The sequence below is a fragment of the Hordeum vulgare genome, chromosome 1H, assembly GCF_904849725.1.
Source record: "Hordeum vulgare subsp. vulgare chromosome 1H, MorexV3_pseudomolecules_assembly, whole genome shotgun sequence".
Taxonomy (NCBI): Eukaryota; Viridiplantae; Streptophyta; class Magnoliopsida; order Poales; family Poaceae; genus Hordeum; species Hordeum vulgare.
Window position 1 is genome coordinate 480,144,512 of NC_058518.1, and position 10,246 is coordinate 480,154,757.

The following is a 10,246-nucleotide window of genomic DNA, read 5'->3' on the forward strand; positions in this document are numbered from 1 at the left end:
AACAGTGGAGGAGATTATTGTACTAGGCAGAATATAAAAAACTGGAAAAATAAGACCAAGATTCAGACATGCTCAGTTCACCCGATAATTCAATTCAGATGCATATGTGACGACCCAAGTTGTCACAGAGCTTTTTCATCACTACAGTGGTCGTTTTTATGGGGTGAAAGAGAGGTTCGAACTCTCAACCTCAGGATCGCTCGCATATCATATCAGCTAGGAGACATGTGCGCTACAACCCCATTTGGTGCTTTACCAGCGAAACAGAGGTCCTTCTTAAGCAACGAAGACCATATCAAATCACGGATGTGTTTAATGCTGGGATGAAGCATAGCTGTTACAAGAACACATCTCATTATTTTTATCATTTAGAATTTGCCGATTTCTTGGACAATTAAAATGCATATTTTCCGAGATATAGCTTTCACAAATTATTAGTGTGGGTTTACCTATTATTCGAGACAAAATTGATGGCAACATAAAGTGATTTCGTTGCGAATCCATCAATATAAGTCGTGTTTCGCATCATCTAGAAAAAAAAAAAGCGCATCACATGGTTCAAATATTGTTGTGAGAAAAACGAGGCCTTGCTCAAGTCATCTGAGTGATTTATAGTTTCATCATTAGAACTCCCCCAGCCAAGTTCAGAGTCAGTAAACCAACTACATGTCAGAAAAAGGAAAAAGTTGTGACCATGTTCAGTGTTGTTCGAGTCACACCTGAAGAATCAGGTGGAAATCTGACGACCCAAGTTGTCAGAGAGCGGTTCATCATCACAAGGTCATTGGTTTTGTGGGGTGAGAGAGGCTCGAACTCTCGACCTCAGGATCACTCGCATATTATATAAGCTATGAGACCTACGCGCTAGCCAACTGCGCCACCACCCCAATTGGTGTTTTTGAAGCGTAACGAATGCCCTTGTTGTTTTCTGGATGTTTACACCGACATATAAAGGTCATGGATGATTTTCCTTATATGGTTCTAGTTTATTTACCTTTTATTTATACGGACATATGTTCATCGAACAAAGCGTTTCCTTGTTCATGTGTGTTATTCACAACATAATGAACCAAGCCAAGCATATGTTTTTAGCATAGTTCATCAAATATTTAGTCCTCCGTGGAAGATATGAATAATCTACCCGCTCGGAGAGACCATGGCTCCAACATACACAAAACAGCACACATTGAACCCTCCAATGTTGTAAGTTGAAATATGACAATTTCACCTTCTTGTAGAGCAAACGTGGCTTGAAAGAACACCCGTAGCTGCTGACAGCGTGATTCAGCCCAGAAATTGCAGGTGTTCATTCGTCCAGACCAACTAATGTTACCATTAACCAGAGGAATATTTCTCCTATGCCCGCCACTCGATCGCTGACCGGTTCCAAAATACAATCTTGGTAGCATGTCTCTTATCAGAAAGCCATATTGTTTCTTCAGGCTTTGCGCACTCAGTCAGAGGTTGGAGTGACAAGGTGAGGCATGTATGGCGGTAGGCTTAGTTGGTGCGGTGGCTAATTCTAGAGTAATGATAGTATTTAGCTTCTTATTTAATAGAAGTAGAAGAAGAAGAAGAAGAAGAAGAAGAAGAAGAAAAGTATCTTCATTACCAGCTTGGTTTTGTTCATGCTCGTTCTAGTTCTACTCACTCACTTGCAAGAAAAGGGTACATAAACAAAGGTTGATACATTGTCAGTTGTCATTCATTGAAAAAAATAAAAAATGCAACATCAAAAGGAAGAAGCTGAAAGTGCATTATTATTATTGTTGTTAGGAAGAAACAGGGGCGCCACAATGCCACATCCATGGGTTAAAATAAATCCAGGTTGATCTGCACGTCCCCACCACGCCGACCAGCAGGAGCTGAGAGAAATGCAGCTCCCTTTTTTCCCTTCTGTGCTGTGCTCCTCCGAATTTCCACTTCTATGAACGAGAGAGAGCCGGAGACTGTGTTATGTTGCCGATCATATCAAGCGCAATGCAGGGCTGATCAACAGGCACCTGCAAGTCGTCGTCGAACCGGCGCTTTAGACGAAAAATAAAACGGTAGCAAAATCTCTGTAATGTCTAATGTTCTCTTCAGGATAATTTGAAGCAAAAACGCTGAATCAAAAGAGTTGCTTACAAAGTGCCCTGCTCCAAGGATCCAGTAGAAATGCAGGTTTTTGTAAGATCTAACAAAGCCCTTGGTGGCTCCAGCTGAGCCACAGTAGAGAGGCTGTCTTGGCAGGGCCAAGAAGTTATTCAGTCCATCCCACCTGAAACACATGATTCGGCACGAGGAGTTCAGGGGCAGTTTCCTCAATCCCGGTTTCAAAAATATATTTCAAAATTGACGCCGGAAAATGGATACTCTTACTTGAGCTTCTCCACCCATGCTTCCGCGCCGATCGCCGAGCAGATCACATCCAGCTTCAGTCAAAAGAGACATTTCACCGAATTTAGTAGTACTTTGTTGAAAGGAGGATACTGAATACAATACATGATATCATAGTTTGTGGGTAGCTTCAGTACTTCAGCATCAGCACATGTCGACAATGTAGTGTTTCGCTGGTCAAGTATTCGTCTTCCTAGTTTTCAGCCATCAATCCTGATTTGCATGTTCTATCTAACGTATTGGGCACCCCAAGAGGGGAAAAGAAAATTATCTTTTCGGAAAGCAGACAAATGTCCAGGCTAGTCATGGCCCCAAGAAGATGGCAAGATCCATGGCTCGGCTAGATGCCAAGCAAAGCCTGAAGAAACGGACGAAACAATGGCAGCTCACTGACGTTAGAGTGTTGAACCGAAGCGGCAAACCACGTGCAGGTGAAGCTTCTCTTCCTTCCGTGCCTTGTCCAAGGTGAATCCAGCACTGTCACGCCAATACTAACTACCGTAGTTTGGTTGAATTATCTCTAAAAATATTATACTATTTGTAGAAATAGTCTGGCAAAGTCGGCATATTTCGTACCTACCACGTGTTAATGTTTTTGAATTCCGAGTACATGCATTGCGTGCAGTGTAAAATGGCATTTGGTCGTGTCAAAATGTAGTGCATATTAATTAGATTTGTCTCAAGAAGAGTACTAGTAGTTCACCTGCCCATTGTACACAGTCACGTTGACTCCATACGACAGGAGCTCGTCGACCTGCATGAGCCAGGAAATGTGACCATTCTCAACATATCAAAACCGTATTTTCTAAAAATGCTTTGTCAGTTTTTATACTTTTTTAGAGAACAAAATGTTTTGTACGTCTACAATATATTGATATTCCAACCAACCGACCTCTTGAATCCTCGGCTTCATGAAATCGTTGATCAGCGCGTTATAGACGCTGTAGGATTGCGCCTGCCATCTGCAGACGGTTCAAAAAAAGAATTAGCAGGGTTGATATCATGCGTGGTGGTAACATCAAGCCGGTAGATTTTGTTTGCCAGAATTTGGAAGAGGCTCAACTTACACCACGTCTTTGGGGATGATCTTGAGCTTCTGCTTGATGGCTCCATTCATGGCCTCCTGAATGGAGTCCCCTACGGACTTGCTCTCCAGGTACCTTGAGTACTCCGGCGCCGGCGATGAGCTCGCAGACGCACCCGCGGCGACCGGGTCCATCCCGGCGTCCAGCAGGAAGTTATACACGTCCTGCATTTTCGTAACAGGGCCGTTTAATTAAGCTGTCAGAAAACCGGACGAGCGAATCATGGAGAAGGGAATATGTTACCGTACCACGTGGCCGCTGTTGACGACGATCCAGCTGAGCATCCTGTTGAGCGTGGCCTGTGCTTGCTTGAACTGCCCCGCCGCAATCTGCTGCCTCACCACCTGCGCGTCCCTGGCCAACAATGGCGATTTCAGGTATGAGTTGGTCATCAGAAGATTATGTGAAGTTTCTCTGAGTTCTTGAGACGGGTCATGCATGGAGGAGCGTCCGCACTTGTTTGCGTGGTCTGCGCCGTTGCGATCCAGCCTCGACACCTGGAGCAAGAGCGTCCCGTACGAAGACTGCATGCACGCCCATACGATACGATCATCAGCGCCAGAATTACGACAGTTATTCGCGCGGTGGAATGGAAGTCTTTAATTTACCGCGAAATCCTCCGGCGAGATCCAGCTGTCTCCGAGCGCGACGCCGCCGAGGGTGAGCTTGAGCTCGCCGGCGCGGACGGCCCTGACGAGGGAAACGCCGAGCGTGGCGGCGTACTTGCCGCCGTAGGACTCGGCGACGATGAACAGCGGGCTGCTCTGCAAGGTCGCCAGCTCCTTGACGAGGGCCTTGAGCAGCGTGGTCATGTCCGCCGCCGCCTGCAGGTCCGTTGTCACCAGCAGGCCGTCGTCGTCCTCCACGTAGCTGTACCCGACCCCTACCGGGTTGTCCTGTCGATCAGTGTCACACGGGAGCGGCTCGATTCAGACAATAAAAAAATGCACTGCGTAAGAAACATCGAACGTGACTGACCACGAAGATGAGGTCGGCCTTGTGCAGCCATGTGGAGCTGCGTGGCTTCAGGTCGCCGTCGAGCGGCCCGACCTCCAGGAAGTTGCCGACCCCGACGCCCGACGCCCCCTGAGAGAAACAAGAACACGATGGGGTGACGACGACGACGACGACGACGGCGAGGATAACCAGGAAAGCTCGAGCGGATGCGGATTGATGATGGTACCGGGCCGCCCTGCAGCCAGAGGACGGTCGGCCATGGGTTGGTGGGCGTGGACACCCTCTGGGCCTGGGGGCTCTTGTAGTGCCACCAGAAGAGGTGAGCCTCTGCATGCAACGGCCGGCGCAAATCCAATCCAAGCAGCATCAGAGAAGGGGGGACGAACAGTTACATTGCGGCAGAGAAACCAGCTACGGAGGAGTAGGGTTTGTTGCAGAGTCGCCGGACTTACTCGGCCGAACTTCCACGTATCCCCACCGCTCCGTGCCGTCTGCGGCTCCGGCGGTGGCGGCATGGGCGGCACCAAGAAGAAGAAGAAGGGAGAGGCAGAGGACGGAGAAGAGAGCAAGAGCACGGGGCTCCATTTTGCAGAGCCGGCAGCTGGCAGACAGGGTAACGGGAGCTTGACTGGTTTTTTCGTTCCTACGGAGTGCCATGGACGGTTTAAATAGGTTTCCATGCTGTTAAAAAAAAAGGGTTTCCATGTCGGCATGGCCGGGTTTTTTCCTATTTAATGGCGGTAGTTTTCTTTCTTAGTCGTGCCAAAATAAATAAATTCAGAGCTCCAAAATGCTTTTGTAAGTAACATTTCGGAGCATCAGTTTTGTCTTCTTTACCACGCCTTTCATCAATGTTATTTTGCCATGAAATTTTACATGCACAACAAACATTTGTGAAAGCATGTCATATTATTTATTTATTTTTTTGAATGTTTTCTTACTGTTCACTTCAGGAGCAAAAGTGTAGAAACTCCACGTCCCTTGCCCACGTAATTCTCAGTTCTCAGTTAACGTGTATTTCTTGTTAACTGGCGTCTGTGACGTTTGTTAATGGGCCAGTCTATCTAGACGCTGGCTGACAACTTTTTCTGAAAAATTCTATGAACTTTTTCAAATTTTAAGGAATAATTTTTAAGATCGATGAACTTTTATCCAAAAATCAATAAAACTTAATTTTTTTTAAAAATTCTATGAACTTTTTTGAAATGTGATGAATATCTTTTTGAAAATGGATGAATTTTTATCAGAACTGATGATTTTTTTTAAGATTTATGAAAAACATTTCAGCTAACGAACTTCTTTTCAATATGCATGTTTTTTTAAAATTTCTGTGAACTTTTTTCATATTTCATGAACTTTTTGAAAATTTAATGATCTTTTCCCAAATTGGATGAACATTGTTTTCAATTTCAATGAACCTTTTTTCTAAAGATATAAACTATTTTTTCAAATGGACGATTTTTTTTATTTAAATCTGTAAACTTTTATTTTACTATTTTTTAGTTTCGTAACAAATAAAAAATCTGAACTTTTTTTCTACTGGATCAACAAAAAAAAAAAAAAACTTGGCAGCACGCGGGTCGGCCCATGCCAGCGAAGCTGCAGGCCCTGGATCGTTAACGGACGGCTGTAGCGCTGGATAGGAGCTCCCTGCAAACACATTGTCTTCTTTTGCTGGTGGGCTGCTTTGTGTTGTTCTCCTATGGGCTTTACATTGTTTTGTTTGTTTTTTGGATGGAATTGTCATCATCTTTTTTCTTCATATTTTACGAAAAGCACATCTAGACTGAAACTAACTATGACGTATTTTGCTCGCGCACCTCACTACAAAAATGATGAAAGATTTCGTGTCGACACGCATGTGTCTGTGTACACCCGCACGTTGTCCTTGTTATTTCGCTGTTGCCATATTTTGGGCTGACAAAGTATGTACCACATTTAGTGAAGTGTCCGTCTCATTGCTGTTCTTTTGTGGTGTCAGCACCATGTTGTGTATGGGTCGCGTTGAGTTTGTCTTTGTTTGTGCGTTCTTTTGTTTCTTTGATACACAATGGTGATGGAACGAGTGTCTTGTCCCCTCTTGTTCAGGAATGCATTCTCACCGGTTGCAACTCCAGCCCCTACATGTTTCATCTCAGTTGTAGGTCCATTTTTTACTCGCAACTAAAGGGCCGACTCATTTTTGTCTCGATTGTAAGTCCGTCCACCGTCTACATGCAAGTGGGCTCAACTCTTTTTTCTAGGTGCAAGTCTATCCTTGATACGCAATTGGGTGTGATTCATTATTTTGTCACAGTTGCAAGTCCATCTTGAATATGCAACTTACCGAAAAAGGCTTTTGCCCCTTTTTATAAATAAAGCAACCAACATCGATCATCCTGTACAGACTTACGCCACCACAACACACGCGCACACCCAAAACAAGATACATAGGCGCTGAGAGCAGCAACACTATCCTTAGTCCTACAAGAGCAACCGGAGTTCTCAAGCGTGAACACGCCACCGCGAAGAGATGAAGCCGCATATGACGAACCATGTGTTCCAAGGCGGTGCCTTCAGGAAGGTTACACCAACAGAATGTCGCCACCGTCCGACCCAAAGATCAAAGTTTTCCCTATAGCAACACAACGGGCAATGAGAGCCGCGGCGACACCTTCAAGAAGGGATAGAGCTACGCCGCCGCTGGTCCGTCCAAAGATGGATCATGTTTTTCCTAGTTGCAAGACCACTCACACCCTGCAACTACGATGCCCAATCCATTTTTTAAATTGCACGTCCACCCCTGACATGCAATTAGGGCCCACCTCTTTTCTCTCTCAATTACAAGCCCACCCTGACACGTAAGTGGGGCCCTACTTTTTTGCTTGTCCTAGCAACAGGTCCACCCACACTTTGTAACTCGTGTGTCCGCCCTTTTTTCGTCTCAGTTGCAAGTCTATCTCCGACATGCAGCTCAGGCCCATTTCTTTTTTGTTAGTTGCAAGTCCACCCCTCACATGCAATTGAGGCCTCATATTTTCTTCTTGTCCTAGTTGCAACTCCACTCTCGTCTTGCAACTCGGGCATCTGACCCATTTTTTTTTTCATAACTGCAAGTTCACCCCCGGCATGGAACTAAATCCCGCCTATTTTTCCTTGAAGTTGCAAGTCCACCTCTAACATGTAAGGTGTGATTGATGGCGAGCAGTCGTGCAATCTCTGCATTAACATGATCTAACGGCTAAGTGTTAGACAATCTAACGACTGGCGAACAGGCTTACGATTTACATGTTATTGATAGAACCCGTAGATCGACTAGGGTAGATGAGTCACGGTATAGCACTCGGTTTTACCTTGTCCTGAGCTGGATGAGCTCCCACCGGTCTCCATCGGTGCGGTGGTGACGGCTGTGACGAAGAAGGAATGTTTGGCATAGGTGGAGCTTCCCGTGAGCACCGCGCTTAACCTAGATCGGATAGGTATGTGGATAGGGGTGTGACGGCGGTGAATCTCGTAGTTCGTGCCCCGGCACCCCCACCGTCCTTTATATAGCGAGGGTCACAGGGGCCCACCAACCATAATGGGTTGGGCGCCCCCGATCGGGGCACATAGATCAAGGCCCGGTGGGCCGTTGGGCCCACGCGGTGAGAGATCAATCTAACATTCTCCCCCTTGATCTCGACTTTTACTTTTGACTTTATACTTTCTATTTTATTTGTTCCATCACATATAAGCATGTAGAGCATGTCTCATCGTCACAACTTAATTGCCGATAGAATCATACATCTACAACACACTTTTGTTTTGAAACAAATTCTTTTACTTTTGGGTCTCTTATAATCCAGGAATCATAGGCTTTCCATCAAAACCATGCCGGCTAAGTGTTCCTTGAACACACTGGGTGGTAATCCTTTCGTTAGGGGATCCGCAAGCATATACTTCGTACTTATATGCTCGAGACTTATAGTTTGATCCTGGATTTCATCTTTCACAACGTAATAGTTTATATATATTGTCTTGGAAGCATTACTAGACTTGTTGTTGTGAGCATAAAATACTGCGGACTGGTTGTCACAGTATATCTTTAGTGGCTTGTGAATACAATCTACCACTTTCAAGTCGGGTATAAACTTCTTTAACCATATCACCTGCCCGGTGGCTTCAAAACATGCTATGAACTCTGCTTGCATCGTGGACGATGCAACTATGGTTTGTTTGAAGCTTTTCCATGAAATAGCTCCCCGCGAGAGTGAACACGTACCCAGACGTGGATTTTCTATCATCTTTATCTCCCGCAAAATCTGCGTCTGAGTACCCTTTTATCTCTAGAGACTCAAATCTCCTGTATGTTAGCATGATTTCTTTTGTGCCTTGCACATAACGCAAAGCTTTCTTTGCCATCTTCCAGTGCTCTTGGCCTGTATTTGCTTGATATCTACCGAGTACCCAGGTGATAAACGCTAAGTCAGGGCGTGTGCACACTTGTGCATACTGTAAACTTCCAACAACCGAAGTATACGGTACTGTTTTCATTTCATCGAGCTCGTACTTATTCTTGGGACATTGGTGATTCCCAAAACTTTCGCCCTTGACTATTGGAGCAGGTGTGGCTTTACACTTGTGCATATTATACTTTTGGAGAACTTTCTCTAAATATGCTTTCTGTGAAAGTCCTAAGACTCTATTTTTCCTGTCTTGGTGAATTTTAATGCCCAAAACATATGATGCATCACCAAGGTCTTTCAAGTTGAAGTTCGAGGATAAAAACTTATTTGTCTCTTGTAGTAGGCTAATACCATTGCTTGCAAGCAAGATATCATCCACATACAAGATTAGGAAAATATATTTTCCATGTTTAAACTTTGCATAAATGCAGTTATCCTCAATATTTTCTTGAAATCCAAACCTTTTAATAGTATCATTAAACTTTATGTACCAGTGTCTAGAGGCTTGCCTTAGCCCATAAATGGATTTCTTTAGGCGGCATCCCATATTTTCCTTGCCTTCCATGATAAAACCCTTGGGTTGTTTCATGTAGACATCTTCTTCTAAATCTCCGTTTAGAAATGCCGTCTTTACATCCATTTGATGCAGCTCTAAATCAAAATGAGCAACTAGTGCCATTATGATTCTGAAGGAATCCTTACAAGAGACTCGAGAAAAAGTATCATTGTAGTCTATCCCTTCTCTTTGTGTGAATCCTTTTGCCACAAGTCGGGCTTTATACTTATCTATATTCCCATTAGATCGTACTTTGTTTAATAGACCCATTTGCAGCCTACTGTCTTTGCTCCTTGAGGAATAATCTCTAAGTCCCAAACATTATTGGAACTCATCGATTTCATCTCATCTTCCATTGCCTCTAGCCATTTTGATGAGTGAAGGCTTTTAATGGCTTCTTCCTATGTGGTGGGATCACCTTCCTTATGAACCATTTCCGTGTTATAGACTTTATAATCAGTAGAAATAGAAGGTCTTCTTGTTCTATTAGACCTTCTAAGTGCCTCATTGTCTGGCACACTTTCTACTATTTCTTGCTGCACTTCCCTTTCATGATCAACAACGGGTTCAGTCGGCTCCTGAAGGACAGGTTCCGGGTCTTCTCCGATAGTTGTCATCGTTGGAGTCACAGCGGGTAGCGAGAAAAATGGCTCTTGAATCATCGGTGGGTGCATGCACCCTTTTCTCCTCAAGATCAATTTTCCGAGCTACCAAGCTCCCCCTCATCATTTCGTCCTCTAAAAAGACAACATGTCTCGTTTCTACAAACTTTGTGTATCTGTCTGGACAGTAGGAACGAAAACCTTTTGATCTATCACGGTAGCCAATGAAACGGCAACTCACTA

The 10,246-nt window shown here is 44.5% G+C and overlaps 1 protein-coding gene and 1 non-coding gene across 2 annotated transcripts; both read right to left on the bottom strand.

Moving 5' to 3' along the window:
- Positions 1 to 793: 793 nt before the first annotated feature.
- Positions 794 to 887, bottom strand: TRNAM-CAU. The gene is made up of 2 exons: positions 850 to 887; positions 794 to 829 (listed from the first exon to the last, which is right to left on the bottom strand). It is a non-coding gene; the product is annotated as a tRNA-Met (tRNA).
- Positions 888 to 1,747: 860 nt separating this feature from the next.
- Positions 1,748 to 5,057, bottom strand: LOC123416522 (serine carboxypeptidase-like 51). Its single transcript, XM_045106803.1, has 12 exons — positions 4,874 to 5,057; positions 4,648 to 4,748; positions 4,443 to 4,550; positions 4,073 to 4,360; positions 3,921 to 3,988; positions 3,713 to 3,818; positions 3,447 to 3,628; positions 3,272 to 3,341; positions 3,083 to 3,133; positions 2,362 to 2,414; positions 2,128 to 2,260; positions 1,748 to 2,003 (listed from the first exon to the last, which is right to left on the bottom strand). The coding sequence occupies exons 1-12, from the start codon at positions 5,004 to 5,006 to the stop codon at positions 1,926 to 1,928; spliced, it is 1,371 nt and encodes a 456-aa protein (XP_044962738.1). The 5' UTR covers positions 5,007 to 5,057; the 3' UTR covers positions 1,748 to 1,925.
- Between the last annotated feature and the right edge of the window lie 5,189 nt (positions 5,058 to 10,246).